General features: G+C 24.2%; 1 protein-coding gene, 1 long non-coding RNA gene and 2 other non-coding genes across 7 annotated transcripts; 1 reads left to right on the top strand and 3 right to left on the bottom strand.

Moving 5' to 3' along the window:
- Positions 1 to 1,297: 1,297 nt before the first annotated feature.
- LOC126905529 (exportin-1) lies at positions 1,298 to 16,360 on the bottom strand. Of its 4 annotated transcripts, none has more exons than XM_050685304.1 (20): positions 16,223 to 16,360; positions 14,864 to 14,980; positions 14,301 to 14,451; positions 13,953 to 14,234; positions 13,666 to 13,896; positions 13,349 to 13,468; positions 13,159 to 13,287; positions 12,943 to 13,098; positions 12,602 to 12,817; positions 11,424 to 11,666; positions 11,131 to 11,365; positions 6,401 to 6,564; positions 6,212 to 6,346; positions 5,983 to 6,087; positions 5,735 to 5,920; positions 5,412 to 5,660; positions 5,210 to 5,335; positions 4,689 to 4,815; positions 4,347 to 4,624; positions 1,298 to 4,249 (listed from the first exon to the last, which is right to left on the bottom strand). In XM_050685304.1, the coding sequence occupies exons 3-20, from the start codon at positions 14,409 to 14,411 to the stop codon at positions 4,103 to 4,105; spliced, it is 3,240 nt and encodes a 1,079-aa protein (XP_050541261.1). In that variant the 5' UTR covers positions 14,412 to 14,451; positions 14,864 to 14,980; positions 16,223 to 16,360; the 3' UTR covers positions 1,298 to 4,102. The 4 variants fall into 4 exon arrangements, with proteins under 4 accessions (XP_050541261.1, XP_050541263.1, XP_050541262.1 ...); XM_050685306.1 differs by lacking the exon at positions 16,223 to 16,360 and adding an exon at positions 15,839 to 15,857; XM_050685305.1 differs by lacking the exon at positions 16,223 to 16,360 and adding an exon at positions 15,565 to 15,645.
- LOC126906456 (small nucleolar RNA snoR53Y) lies at positions 6,924 to 6,997 on the bottom strand. Its single transcript, XR_007704272.1, has one exon. It is a non-coding gene; the product is annotated as a small nucleolar RNA snoR53Y (small nucleolar RNA).
- LOC126905534 (uncharacterized) lies at positions 8,506 to 9,188 on the top strand. The gene is made up of 2 exons (XR_007704023.1): positions 8,506 to 8,622; positions 9,129 to 9,188. It is a non-coding gene; the product is annotated as an uncharacterized LOC126905534 (long non-coding RNA).
- On the bottom strand, positions 9,655 to 9,732 carry LOC126906457 (small nucleolar RNA snoR53Y). The gene has a single exon (XR_007704273.1). It is a non-coding gene; the product is annotated as a small nucleolar RNA snoR53Y (small nucleolar RNA).
- Positions 16,361 to 16,656: the final 296 nt, after the last annotated feature.

Genomic DNA, 16,656 nt, shown 5'->3' with positions numbered 1-16,656 from the left:
AAATACGAAAAATTAGCTAAAATGTTATTTTATAAGAGATTGCATTCAAAAATTTAAAAAAAATTCCTCGTCCTCTTTAAATAAGGTTAAACCCCATTAAAATTGCTATTTTAAAAGTTTTACCTTTATTTTCTAAATACTCCCGTAACTTATTTGAAGTTAATATTAATCAAAATCTATATTTTTTTTTAAATACCTTAGGTATTTTTCTTTGATTTAATATAAATTTTTTTAAATTATGAAAATTTACTGCCCTCAGTAAAAATCCCTAACACTAACTTATGCACAAACTTTACCTTTACAACTTAACTTTTTTAATATTTCGAAATCTCAGAATATTCTGAGTTTCCGAAAGATTTTGGCAAACACATGGTAAATTAAAACTTATGATACATTTTATAAGTTAAGAAAAAAAATTACCCTAACGACTAATTTTCTATATGTACGGCTACGAAGTTAAATAAAAAAACATTTTTTGTGTGAAAAACAACCGTTTATCCTGTTATAATTACGTTTTTCAATATTTTTAAATTTATGTCTTCATTTTTGGTTATAGAATATAAATAAAATGGCGGCAAGTACCTCCGTTTTACAATAAATAAAAAAGATTTAAATGTTATAAATATATTTAATGAGAATTTTTACAGCTATCAATGTGCAATCCAATAAGTGTATTAAAAGGAAAGAGGGAGGCTGTCCTTTCAAAAAAAATATTCTAGCCACCAATAGCTTATGATAAATTACAATGTCAATTTCGTAACTGAAATGATAATTAACTAACGAAAGTCGGAATAATCGATTTAAGAAAGTTAACAATTTTTTTCTTTATATATTAATAATTCTTAATTTTTTTATAAATCTATATTTACAAATATAGTTATTAAGGAGTTTCTTTTGAGTTTTTGGAATAATCCAACAATTCCTCCTCAAAATTAAACACTATCTAGATATTTGCATCGAAGCGTTTTTTATATTAGTGACTTTAATCACTGTCTGATATCTATATTTATCCAAACTACTGCGTCTGCACTGTACTTTTTTTTTTTTTAATATTGTATTTATTTTGTGAAGAATTTAGTGTGTTCTAATAAAAGCATCAATCTGTATATTATTTTTTTAAATTATATATTATATAGGTCCTCGAAAAATTAATAACTTCAAAAAATAACTTTTATTCATTTCATTCAATAGCTTTATCTGCATGTAAATTCTTCACCAATATTAAATCTAACACCGTTAAATAATAATTTGTTTGCATGATTATAATTTTTGATAACAAAAGTTATGCTGAGCAACATATTAGTAGTAAATGCTTTATTTGAAACCAACAAATATTATAAATAGGTATTGTCTACATAATACAAAAAATAAAATCACAATGAAATGAAATGGCTCCAATATTATTGGCACCTTGAAAGATATTACTTAGAAATTATGTCAGCAGCAAAATATTTTATTTACAAAATAAAATCAATTTTTGTTTTGAAATCAATAATTTAAATCTATTACATTTGTTTTATACAAAAATCTTGGCTGATAAACATTATACCTAGAAACTTAAAACTAACAATTTACCTGTCATTTTAATTTCAATATTTATTATATCTTAAAGTAGTTATTACAGCTTGCAAATATGCATATAGAGCCATACGAGGTAAAGAGGCATTTAGAAATATTGGGTTACACAAACATAGCACCAGAGATATTAAACAGGTTTATAGAAGGTATGTAGTAGTAGTTTATTATAGAATTAACATGAATAAATAAAGAAGTGACTTAAAAAAAAATTTCACACAAAAGTACATATTTATTAAATAAAATGTGTAAAACTTATAATTCACGAATAAAAATCATGGTCTGATACAAAATATTTCAGATTTGAAAAAACTTATCGCTTATAAAGAACGACATCAAAACAAAGCAAAAACTTTACCCACTACACCCAGCCCAAATAGCTACTCAAAAATAATGTATCGTAGTATGTTACAAAGTAATAACTCTGATGACAAGAAACAAGAAACAAAGAATTTGAAAACAAATATCTCATGTGAAAATTGCCACTCAAAAAACTGTTACATTAACAAATTGAATAACCCACTGGATTATTCTCTTTGTAACGCGGATAACAATTTATCTAGCTCAAACACCAGTATAATCATTCAAAATCAGCATGCAAGTAAATCATCTTTACTTCTATTAAAATGTAATTAATCGTGAAAATATTTAAAGTATTTTTATTTATTTAAACATTTTTATACATCATGTAAAAATAATTTAGAAGCAAATTAGTCATTCAATTGTAATCAGGAATAATAATACTTCAAAAATAAATACGAATGCCTTTATTTTGCATGTAAATATATTTAGATTATCCATAAAGAAATTTCAATTTTGAACATAACTAACACAAAATTTTATTTTTTTACGGGATCCCAAATATAAAATCCCATCTCTTTTATCACAGCCTTATTACTAACAATTATTGTAATTTTATTTATTTTATATATCAAAAAATATTTTTAAAAGTAAACCAGAATTTAAATAAATAGAAAATTATAATATTTTCTTCTTTTTAAGACTATCAGAATAATGATAATCAAAATTATTTACCCTTAACTAATCAAAAAAAAAAACAAGTTTCAATAAATCAACATGAAGAAGATTTGGCATTATCTAAAGTAAGAAAATATATTAATTCTTGATGAAATATAAATTTTCAGATGGCATTTTTAGTTTTATTGAGCAATATTATTAGTTTATTAATAGTTCTTAAATTTTAAATATTAGGTCCACTGAAATACATACATACATAATACCACAAATTTACTATGTAAAATTTCACTTAATATTAAGAGATAATTGGTAAAAAGAAAATTAATGAAATACTGAAACTCACAAATTAAAAATATTAACAGATTTTTTAATATTCATTGATTTATTAAATAAAGATGTTTAACACTATAGATCTAATTATAAATAAATTATTATTGTTGAAGATGCAGGATTGTTATTGTTGTGGAATTAATCACAAAAGAAACAAAAAGAAATTAAAATGTAAATGCTTCTTAGATAAACAAATACCAATTTGTCATGAAACAATATTTTATATAGAATTTTGAAAATACTAGATGATGAAATTAGACAATATCAATACTAAGTTTCAAATAGTTATGAATGAATAAAGGAAATTTGTATTAATTTCTACACATCATATAGCCCTTAATTGATATACCAATGTTGAATATACTTTTAAGACTATTCTGTTAAAAAAGTCTTATTTATAATTTAAATTGAAAAACAAGGTTTTATACAAATAATTTTATAAAAAGTCATTTTAACTTTATTAAATGCCAATAACACTAGAACCTAATTGGGAACAAATTATAGTGAACTTATTAAATAGTAGATAACAAAATTTTAATGCTAAACTGTAAGGTCAAGTTCATTAACTCGTTCATATTATTAATATAAAAAAATAAAGAAAAATTTGTACAATGATTTTTTACAATTAGGTTTTAAAATATAAAACTCAACCATCATTTAAGAGTGTTGTTTTAACATGCTATGTCTTTTTACCAAACTTTAGTTTTTAATAATTTATAAATTAACAAAAAAAAAAAAAACTAAATTCACAATTTTCTTTAAATATATACAAATATTCAACCAATTTATTGAGAAAAAGGAGGACATACTATTGTTTCAAACGTAGAACTGCATAGAATGTAATACAAAAAACTTTTACCATGCTAGTGATAAAACTTACAGAGTAGTCTAAATAGAATAGGTGGGTATGATAAACCATAAATGCTTACAAGTGCCAAAATAAGTCAAAACTTAAACAAATGCAATGAGCCTGTCAATTATTACCCAATAAATTGAATATATCTTTATATAACAAACAAAACTTAAGTTTTAGTTTCATTTTTAATACACTGATTTTTATAATAGAAAAAAACAGATTTAATGAAAAAATAAATGACTAAACATTCTACCGAGTTAAAGTCCATATTCTGATTGAATGGATAAGGAAGATTAAATAATAACCAAATTTAACATAACCATTAGGTTTTTAAGTGATGCGATAACCGCTTTATATTCTTATCTAGTCTTGCATATCATCAGTGATTTCATGTGGATTTAATATACCAGGTACTGATTTTTGGATTTCACGTTTTTCTTCTTGTGCTTGTCTTAAAGCTTGTTCCCTTTCTTCAAGATATAAATCAGAAATATCTTCACCAGTAAATTCCTAAATTAAAAAATAAATACATAAATAAAATTATCAAGTTAATAAATTGTACATACATGTTAAAAAAATTCAGTTAAAGATAATATTATTTTCTTACCCTAATTTGAACAAGGAAATCTCGAAGATGGTCTTTGAAAGCATTTAGATCATGATTAAGATTAAACATTCCTTGGACAGTAAGGGCAATCTGAGGATCAGCTAAATGGGGAAAAGCTGTTTTTAAGAGAGATGCAACAAAATCACGCACATATGCAACATTTTTTTCAGTAACTTCACCATCGGGTGGAGCACCAGGCGCACTTAATAAAACCTCAATACGATCACTTTCCACCAATTTGAACATGTATGATAAAATTTGAGCATGCATCAATAAACCTTAAAAGAAAATGATTATTTATTTTCATGACACAAATAATAATAAAAAAATAAAATTACTCACTAGCCGTATGTGAGGTATCAGTAGCAACTGAAAAAACATGTTGTAAAATATCAGTAAAATAAGTGACATAGAAACTTTGAGCAGCTTGTTTATGTTGCTGAACATTTTGTAATAATTTATATAATATCTAAAATAAAAAAAAATGAAACATTATAAATAATCAAGAGATTAAAAAGTTAATTAAATAATATCTTAAATATGCTCAAATAGTTTGGATCATCTATCACTTCAAAGGAATTTATTAATTATTCAATGGAATTTATTTATATATATATATCTGTGTGTGTGTGTAAATTCCTTTTATCAGGAACAGAAGTACAGAATTGTGTTATATAATTTTATTTTATTTATAATTAGAAGCATGTATTCAGATAAATCTGTAAAAATTCTAAATAATACACAATAATCTACAAAAGTTGCTTTAATACATTCATGAATAATATTGAAAATTAAAAATATAAGATTATATAGGAGTATAGCAACTATTTAATACTATGAACTAATAAATAAAATGTTTTTACCAATAATCCAGTTTCTGCTACATCCCGCATAGTATGTTTAAAAGCCCAAAATATTGAATCTAGAACTAATTTAAATTGAGGTGCTGGTATTGAAAGGAATGACACAAAACAATGATTATTTATCGCCTTAGAACAATAAATGTACAATTATTTCAATTTTATATTGTAAATGTAAAATAACCAAATAAAAATTGATATATACTTGTAAAAGGAGGTAGAAATTGGTTCTATGTTCAGGAAACTGTTCAAAATCTTTATTTATCATAGTTAATGTAGCTTCAAATACAGCATCTAATATCTTTGGAACAGCTGGTGTGATGTCAGATTGAAGTTTATCAATGATGGTGGCCATGGCACTTAAAACTTCTGGTTCTCTTGCAGATGGATGCATCGTTTTACTGTAATCAGCCAATACAGTCTCCAAAAGAGGAGGAATAAAGTTTTCCAGCACCTAACATGTAAAAAGTTAAATATTTTTTCTTTGGATACTTTAAAAAAAAAGTATGACAATTAATGTATCATTACCATTGCATTATCATTAGACTTTGAAATCCAGTCCGATATTAAACGTAAAGTTTCTTTTTTAATTACACGCATATTCTTAATCAATGGCTGTTTAGTAACACTGTCTCCATTAGTTGTGATAGCATCAGTAATATTAGCACTCATGACATTATATATATTTAACATGTCCAAATATATTTTACCCAACTAAACAAATAGTTTATGATAAATAAAGGAGAAAAATGTAATTAAATCATATATATATTTACTTGAACAACATATTGATGACCAAGTGACTTGCATGCTCGGGCATTAGTTTTTAAAATGTTACCCAATTGTTTCACAAATTCTGGTTCCTTTAATATCTCAACATCCTAAAAAAAAAATGAAATTATAAATTAAAGACTTAAAATATTAAAAACTTGAAATAAATTTTAAAAAAATTGTATTTGTGACAGTTAACATTAATTTAAAATTCTAAATAAACAAATGTATTACTTTAGAAGCTTGAATGATACAATCATCCCACACTATGTTAGGTAAAAGCATGTACTTGTCAATTAATTGCTCTTGAATTTTAGAATTTACTTGGGCAGCAATCATTATTCCAACAGCTTCGTAGAATGTGTGTACCTAATTAAAATGTTCATGGTTAACAAATAAAAACTACTAAACAACTTTAAATACTTGTTGTGGTTGCAAATCACTGGTAATTGTTGCCATAGAATTCAAAATTTCATCAATAAAAGGCATTGCTTCTCCAACTTGCACTTGAACAAAATATCTTCTACATTTTAAAGCAATTTTTATAAATGTATCACAAGCCATATCTTGAACTCCATCATGAGTTTCTAAAATATTAAATATTAAATAAAAATTTTGAAATGAAAATAAATACTAATACAAATGGATGAAAACTGACACTATGAATATTCTCACAGTAAATCTCTATCTCAATAGAGATCTCCATGAGAAAAAATTTAAGTAGTCAAGATATTTTGTATCATTTGGAGATGTAGTAAAAATGTCGTCATACCTTTAAAATCATAAGAACAAGCTTAGCTATTACTAGTGTTTATTTTTAATAGGAGTGGGTTTTAAAAATCAGAGAAACAACATGTATAAATAATAAATGAATTATTTGTTTACATTTAATATTTAAATAAAACAAAATTCATCCATGTAAAAAATAAAATAATATTTATTTAGCAGTCCTCAGAAAATTTTTAAAAAGTTTGATCATGAAAAAATCAGAATTAGCATGGCAAAAATTCATCATTGGACAATTTTTTAGGAAAAATTAAATAAGTTCTAATCATTTATAATATATACTAAAAATCTTAGGAACACTAACCAAAAATTATTATGATAATCACTGTGATAATAAAAAAGTTTTCATCACAAAGTTTATTCAATTTTTTGTTTATTTTAACAAATGAAACTTAGCAGAGATATCACATAAGCAATTGTAATTTAAGTATAAAATGTATAAATACAAAAAAATTATAATTAAATTTTTCATAGGTTCCTTAGATAAGTATCTTCAAATAGATAGTAGGTTCTAATATATAATCATAAGAAAATTAAAACAACCAATAAATTTCAAATCTTGTATACAAATAAAAAACATGATATAATAAATTAGAGATAAAACATACTTAAATTTTAAATATATTTCATAATATATATAATTATATTATGAAATATAACATAAATTATTATGTAACATAATATATAAACATGTAAGATGGTGTGAAGAGTCAGTAACACAGCAACAGTGTTTGAAGCAACCAGTCTCAATTTCCAAACTTGGTTACAGGCCGTTTCATTTGTCGAGTGAGAAATTAATTGGATAAGTGGTGTTGTCATCTCACTCAGCAACAACAGATTAACCACCTATCCCGGAGTAACAATAGTTAATAAAACCTACCCTTTGAGAAAATTTGCTATGGCCTTTTATTGACTTAAAAAGTATCTTAGATATATAATCTCATCAAAAGAAAAAAATAGTATTTTCTAAACATAAATAACTATAACTAGTTATAGAATTAATAAACGTATATTTTTTAAATAAATGGTTTTTACTAAGTTAGTTGCCATAAAAAAGGACAAAATTATAGTGAACAAGGGGACTAGAAATATTAACTAATCAAAATGTGAGTATCCTAACTTACTAGTTTTATTAATGCGCTGAATTTATGAATTATACAATACAAAAAAAAATATTTTTAAATTGTTTTTAAAAGTACAGTACATTCGTAAGCTTAATACACATTTGAATCAAGTAACATCATAGGTTCCTTAGATAAATATCTTCATTTAGTTATCTGGATCCAACTTATAATCATTTGTAAGTTAATAAAATAAAATATTCCAACTATTTCACTATGGCACTTTAGTAGTTAATTTCAGGAAGACTAATCAAAAAATCATAATTATTATTTCTTAAATGCAATACTTCATCATCAAAATGTACCACAGGATTATTTAACATGTTCTCATTGAAAGAAAAAAATAGTATTTTCTAAACATAAATAACTATAACTAGTTATAGAATTAATAAACGTATATTTTTTAAATAAATGGTTTTTACTAAGTTAGTTGCCATAAAAAAGGACAAAATTATAGTGAACAAGGGGACTAGAAATATTAACTAATCAAAATGTGAGTATCCTAACTTACTAGTTTTATTAATGCGCTGAATTTATGAATTATACAATACAAAAAAAAATATTTTTAAATTGTTTTTAAAAGTACAGTACATTCGTAAGCTTAATACACATTTGAATCAAGTAACATCATAGGTTCCTTAGATAAATATCTTCATTTAGTTATCTGGATCCAACTTATAATCATTTGTAAGTTAATAAAATAAAATATTCCAACTATTTCACTATGGCACTTTAGTAGTTAATTTCAGGAAGACTAATCAAAAAATCATAATTATTATTTCTTAAATGCAATACTTCATCATCAAAATGTACCACAGGATTATTTAACATGTTCTCATTGAAAGAAAAAAATAGTATTTTCTAAACATAAATAACTATAACTAGTTATAGAATTAATAAACGTATATTTTTTAAATAAATGGTTTTTACTAAGTTAGTTGCCATAAAAAAGGACAAAATTATAGTGAACAAGGGGACTAGAAATATTAACTAATCAAAATGTGAGTATCCTAACTTACTAGTTTTATTAATGCGCTGAATTTATGAATTATACAATACAAAAAAAAATATTTTTAAATTGTTTTTAAAAGTACAGTACATTCTTAAGCTTAATACACATTTGAATCAAGTAACATCATAGGTTCCTTAGATAAATATCTTCATTTAGTTATCTGGATCCAACTTATAATCATTTGTAAGTTAATAAAATAAAATATTCCAACTATTTCACTATGGCACTTTAGTAGTTAATTTCAGGAAGACTAATCAAAAAATCATAATTATTATTTCTTAAATGCAATACTTCATCATCAAAATGTACCACAGGATTATTTAACATGTTCTCATTGAAAGAAAAAAATAGTATTTTCTAAACATAAATAACTATAACTAGTTATAGAATTAATAAACGTATATTTTTTAAATAAATGGTTTTTACTAAGTTAGTTGCCATAAAAAAGGACAAAATTATAGTGAACAAGGGGACTAGAAATATTAACTAATCAAAATGTGAGTATCCTAATTTACTAGTTTAAAAAATGTCTCTTGCTAAATTTTTGAAGATGAGAAATTTATGAGAAATCAATGAAATAGAATTATTAAAATTATTAATACGAAACAAAATGAAAATAAATTCTTAGAAGACTAATAAACTATCATAATTTTTTAAATCTAATAATATACTTTTTTTTAGTTTTATAACTAACTGTAAGTAAATAACTAAAAGCACTTTTTGTGAAAGAAATAAACTCAAAAGAATCACTATGTATAGTAGTCCTCAGAAAAAATGTAAGGAGTTTTATCAATAAAAAATCAAAATTAGCATGGCAATCATTCATCATTGGACTATGTATAAGTGTTGATAAATATCTTAATTTACTCTTATCTATTAATATATTAATAGAAAAATGACAAGACTAATAAAAATCATTACAATTTAATTGATTTTTTGCTCTTTTAGATTACTTTTAAGAATGTTAAAATTAACACATTCAATAATAAAAGGAAATATACAAACAACTTCTCAACAAATTTAGCAATAAAAAAAAGAACACATCAAGACATAACCAATCCTCAACAAAAACTTACTATGTGGAATTTTTTGAGAAAGTGTAGCAACTAGCATTTTTTCATAGTTTTTATTAAGAATATCATTATTATTATGAACCACTAAAAAATGAGCAAATTAAGTGTCTGCTAACCCTGCTACCTTCAAAAAACATTCCCACTAGTAAGACTGTTTATTTAAAAGAAAACAATTTTAACAAAATATTTTGTCCTTAATTTGGACTACAAGATATATCTTTGTGCCAAATTTTATATTCCTACTTATATGGGAAGTCTATTATAATTTTAATGATGAGTCAATGACTTAGTTAGTAATAGAAATGAATAAATTAATATGATACTTTCTCATATTAAAATATTTTATCATTAAGAGGTAAAAATTGTACAGTGTTTAAACAACTTGAGCTTTATCTGTTTCAAGTTTTGAAAGCCTATCCTTACACTAAGATAGGAAACAGAAATATGGGAGTTAAAAATCTAAGTAAATTGTATGGTGTAATAGTACTCAAATTAGTTAATTTCTTAAAGTGTAATATTATAACTGAATAGATTTAAAATACACCATAAATCCACAAACTAATTAAGTAAATTACTTTGAACTCATTTTTGATGAACATCATATTTGAGCACAATATCTAAAAGAAAACTTAATTCAAAACTAAATGTTATTAGACTCCTCCTTCATTCTAATATGTCTCTATATAACAAACTAATGATACAGAAAACTACACAAACCTATATGGACCTATAGCATTGTCATTTTCTCAAACCATCAAATACCAAGATAATATAAGCTTTTCAAGCTATTTGCTTCAGAATCATAACCAAAGCTCCAATGTTTATCACAAATCAATTCTCCACTCTTACCTTTTCTCTCTGGCCTTAATATTCTCAATGATGCTAAAATTACATCTTTGTATTATAAACATTTTCACTCAAAATTACAAAATCATCTCAAAAATGTCCAGACACTTTTCCTAAAAACCGTTACATTCATTTCTCGAGAAAAAAGACCTAAAATCTATTATTCTAATGAAACCTACTTATTTAATTGAAGCATATTAATTCTTATAGCATATTATCAATGAAATTATAAAAATTACTTATTGTATCAAATTGAAATATGCAGGTAACTAAAAAATTTTATGAAAATTTTATTAAAAAAATTGCTATACTCACCATGCATGAACTCGAAAAGTTTATTGACAACAGTTTTTAAAAATTTCCAATGAGCTCTTAGAAATCGAGGATATTGACCAACGACATACATGATATTTGAGGCTATGATTGCTTTATTGTCTTTACCTTTTTTTTGTTCACATAAACCTAATAAATCTTTAATAGCTGTAACTAAAAATCGTTTTTCATCTTCTTCATGCATTGCTCCAGATATACTTCCTATTGCCCAACAAAGCTGAAAGAAAAATTCAATTAGATAGTTTGAATAAATAAGAAAAAGTAATAAAACTTACAGTATTCAAATTTTTCCATGACCATTCATTTCCATTAACTTGATTGTGTAATTTTTCAGTCATAATCCGTTCAGTATCAACACAATCTAAATGAGTCAAATAGACAAGTGTTTCCCTCATACTTTTATACAAATGAATAGCATCTGTATCTTTCATAAACTCTCGAACTACTTCTCCATTTTCATTTTCTACCACTAAAACTTCTTCTGGTTTAGCCATGCGACTTATCATTATATATCGCATCTAAAAATGATTGAAATGTAACATTCAATATAATTTACATAAAAAATTACTTAAACAAGAAAAGTAATTACAAAAATAATATAAACAGATTTTTTTCTTAATTATAGCAGTGAATTTTTTTTATTTTTACCACCATAATATATTTAACACAAAATATTAGGCAAGCAAGTAAAAGAATTTTATAGAACATTAAGGATTTAAGCATAGATTATTCATTGAACCTTCCTACTTTACTTAAACCCTTCAATAAAACAAATTATCATTATCAGAAAAATTAACCCTAAATATAATACATTCACATCAAGCGGTAACTATACAAATAAAATAACTAATTAAAATAATTAAAAGGATTCAAATTTTACTTTAGTCATTGATATATTATAAACAGACTATTCAATAAGAAATTTCGGCAACACTCTTTTTAGACTCTAACTGTAAGAGTCTGTTAGGCAGCGCTATTTATCAAGCAAAAGTAATTATAAGCCAATCAAAATTGATGACACTAAGAATATCTAGTAATATCTAAGAATATTTGGATACCAAAAATTCCTACAGTATGATTTATCTATTTGTATTTAATAAATGCTTTAATTGAAGAAACATTTTAATAAAAAAAAGTAATATATAAAGTAACTAACAAACATAATTTTCAATACAAAAGGTAAAAAAGAATATCTATTTAAGTTTCTTCTAAAATTATATTTATAGAATTCTGTAAACAAGATTATTATTTTTATTAAGACAAAAAATAATAAAGCACATAACTTTCTACAAAGTACAAATGTAAATACAAAATAACGTAAATTCCAGTAAATAATTTATATTTCCAGATTTTTACATTATTCCACACATCTTAGGTTTTCTTGTTAATTATAACCTTTGAAAATTTTTTAGATATTAATTATATATTAATTAAGGCATAAATAACAATTTACTTGGGATAAAACGGGAGCATAAAATTGACGTCTTGGAGATATGGCATTAGAATCCGGCCGGCTATTAGGAGACAAAGAAAACAGACCAACAATTTGTAGTTGACCAAATGGATTTTCCCTGTATAAACTTGCAGCCAAACTATTCCAATATTCTAAACAAATTTTAAATATTTCTATCTCTTCAACTTCAGATATCATAACTAAATAATGAAGTGCCTAAAACATAGTCGAATTTAAATTAATTATGTTTATTATTATTCTAACTTAATTAATAAATAGAAAGTTTGATTGATTTTTTTCTCTAAATAAAACTATGCAAATAAAAAATTAATATTAATTACTTTTAACAAATCTTCATTAGAACCACTTTTTTCTACTAAAAGGGCATGCTCTTTCAAAAATGTACACAAGAATAATGCTAAATTTTGAATAAAATTCTGTTCTTGATCTTGTCCAGATGCATAAGCCTCTTTAATATTAGTATGAATGGGCAACATCTATAACAATTGATATTTATCACAAATTGATTTATACATAATATAATCTTGATTATTTACCTCAACAAGTTGTGCCATTGTTTTAGAAAATAATCCTGCAAATGCAGCATCATAATTTGGTACAGTTACAGCTGCTATTTCAGTTAAACATTGTAAAGTAACATTTCTGAACATAGGAACGTTGAAAAACTAAAAACATTTATTTTAATTAATATATATTTATTAACTAAATGGTAAATTAATCAAATACTTTGAAAATCAATGTGTCAATCAAGTCTGTTTCAAATATATAGCCTAAGGGTATCCAATTCAAAAATCTTAATAGTGTATGTAACGTAGCACTAACTAAAGCTACATTTTGAGAAGAACTCTAAAATTGAGATAAAATTAAGGTATTAGTGCCTTTTATATATTTTTCACATAATTTCTATCCAAAAATCTTGTAAAAAATATATTTTTTAATGTATCTGATAAATCTTACTTTAAAGTATTCAGATATAATACTTAAACAATTATTTTTACAAGGCTATATTTAAATGGCATATATAATATCAAAAAAGAATTTACCAAAACAAATTGACAAAGCTCAAAAATTTGTGCAAATTCTGAGCACATAGTGTCTTTTAAATGTTTGGCTTTCATTTGAGTCATATTGCCTGCTGAGAAATCAAAAACTTCCTCACTTAGCAATTTTAAAATAACCATATTATTCTGACATAAACTAGCATTCGATTTGCTTGCACCAACAATTTCACCTACAAACGATTCCCAATTTTTTGGCCATTCTCGTTTTAACACCTATGGTAAAATATAGGTACATTTTATGGTAAACTTTAATTCTACCAAGATATTACCTGAACAAGAATTATATTTAATTTATTGAGGTAGGTCTTTTCTCTTTCCATAGTTATTGGATCAGAAGATGTTTTTATTATTAATGCAACAATGTACTTTTTTATTCCTTCACATTGATTTCTAGGTAAAACTTTCCATCTAGTTTTAATAAGTTGTTCCAAAATTTGTAAAGCGAAATACTTTGTTTGTTGATTATTTGAAAATTCAAGTATAGTATCTACTCTAGTCCATGCATCAGGATGTTCTTTTAATGTAGTTAAAACTTCTTGAGCAGCTCTTTGCTAAAACCCAACACCATGTGTAAACAAATCTTTTATCATATAAAATAAATCAAATTGTATTTGTACCTGATCACCAGTGCCTGTGTACATACATCCAACAATATTCTCTAAAAGTGTAATGTCAAGCTTTTGAGAAAAATCTAATAACTTAGAAACCTGATCCGTCATTGTAGCCATTTCTTTGCAATTGATTTATTTTTATTATATATTGATTCAGCTAAAAAATAAAAAAAAATACTGATGTAAAAACTTATAACATCAAAAATTAAATTAACTTGTTAAATTAAAAAACAATTTTATCAATATAAAATACTTTCTTTTTATTATTATTATTTAGATAACAAGACATACATATAATTTATAATTATAATTAATTATTAATATAGTAAATGTATAACTGTATCATGTTAATAATTAAAATAAATAATACAAATATATTATACAATATATTTATTTTACAAATAAATTTAAAAATAGTAAACAAAGATATTATTCACACAAAATAAAAAATAGTACTAACAAAACATAATAGTTGAAGTAAATCTTATTAACAAAATATACATTACAGATTTAAAAAAAAAAAAAAAGGATAGATATAAAAATACAGCACTAACAATATAAAAACTTACTCAACAACAGACAGACGACAAGTATACGCAACAGTAACTTTGGATTTAAGACCTAGTCACCGTTCCATTCACTCAGAAGACATTCATACACACAAACAAATAATTTTGTGTTAAAACCTGAAACAAAAATGTTTACATCATTAAAATAGTATTTCATTCATTTGAAAGTATTTTCAGCACTTAAACCAACACTATAGAATATGTAGATGATAACAACACCTTCAATTAAGTAATCCATACATTACTAAATTATCTCATTTTATTTTATTTTAATTATTAATTTTTAATAATAAAAAGTAATAATAAATATACTTAAAATATTGGACAACTTTATGGTTAATTAAAGGTAACATGAAGAGAAGCCAAAGCAATGTTTAAATATTATAATTTACATAAATAACTTTAAATTGCATACCAGAAAATAATTACTCTATTTTATTACAAAAATATTAACATTAATTAAATATTCAGTTATAACGTAGTATCAATGACAGCCAGGATTTCATGATGGGAGGAATTATAGTTCAAAAAATTTTGAGCTATATTCCTATTAAAATTTCTAATTTTTTTTTTTTTGCTCATCACTCAATTTACAATAAAAATTACAGTCAAGGGTGGCATGGCCCTTAAACCCCCTGTGATTTCTTGGCTACGTCACTGCTTAGTATGTAATAAAAAAATTAATTTTCATAAATACTTACAATGCAAACAGAGAATTTACATTTAAAAATTTATCTTAAAAATAAATTCACTGTAAATGTTTACAAATACATAGATACAATAGTTCATCTAAAAATTAACAAAATCAAGACTTATTTGTCACCAAGATTACAAGATAACAGGAATTTTAAAAATGTAATTACAATACATTAAATTAATCAAAATATTCATATTTTTATAACCATATTTGAAATCAGATTTTAGCATGTTTAACAAATGAAATTATTTTGTAAGATCCAATTTAAAAATACTAACTGATTACATGAAAATTTTGTATTCAAGGAAAACAAAACGTGATTTATTAACACTCAGTAATATCTTAACATATCATATTTTGATCTTGATTTAAAACTTAATTATACTATATAACCACTTGTAAAATGACACAAGAATTATAACATAATAAAAAACAAGTGACACATGACTCTGGAAGCCTCAATACTTATTATTGTTAAATAAAGAACTTTTATCAGCTTCCCGCGTCTCTATAACCATAGAATAAGCAACGTGAAAACAACCAAGACAGAGAGTTAACGAAAAATACATAGATTAGGTTAATACAAAAACAATAAGTGAAAACAAAAACGTAATACAACAACAGGATAATCAAATAAAAACATTAGAAATATGGAAACTTACTACATGTATTTGGCTCCTTTAAGAAAATCTAAGGAAAAACTGAATTACGCAGATGATCACGAATGATTACGGTTAAGGAATAATTTTATAAAGATGGCGTCGCCGCAACCAAAACACAAATTTTCACTGACTATGGTAGCACATATAAAATGATCTGTTCTTAGTTTTTATACCGTGGTAACTAATAAAAACTACTACTAAATATGTTATCACCACGTGAAACTTATCAATAAAAATTAAAAAAAATATATAGTTTCCTATGTCTAAGTCATCAATGATTGCAGTACATTCATACTATGTGAATATCTATGTATTTCTTAGCAAGGCTATATCACGAAACTTTTAAAATTCTTATCTGAAACATATTTGAATAATGATTCTAATTTTTAAGTTTAATATACTTCTAACCCTTATTTAGGGTATTACTCTAAAGA

Source organism: Daktulosphaira vitifoliae, unplaced genomic scaffold (assembly GCF_025091365.1).
Source record: "Daktulosphaira vitifoliae isolate Bord-2020 unplaced genomic scaffold, ASM2509136v1 Scaffold_4, whole genome shotgun sequence".
NCBI classification, from domain to species: domain Eukaryota; kingdom Metazoa; phylum Arthropoda; class Insecta; order Hemiptera; family Phylloxeridae; genus Daktulosphaira; species Daktulosphaira vitifoliae.
This window is presented reverse-complemented; position numbering and strand designations above follow the sequence as displayed.

Excerpts from the sequence above, each read along its gene's own strand:
- LOC126905529 (XM_050685304.1), bottom strand. The coding sequence starts at position 14,411 with ATGGCTACAATGACGGATCAGGTTTCTAAGTTATTAGATTTTTCTCAA. Across the intron at positions 11,667-12,601 it reads ATGCTCCCGTTTTATCCCAA|ATGCGATATATAATGATAAG; the intron begins GTAAATTGTTAT and ends AATCATTTTTAG. Across the intron at positions 6,565-11,130 it reads ACTTTTCGAGTTCATGCATG|AAACTCATGATGGAGTTCAA; the intron begins GTGAGTATAGCA and ends TTAATATTTTAG.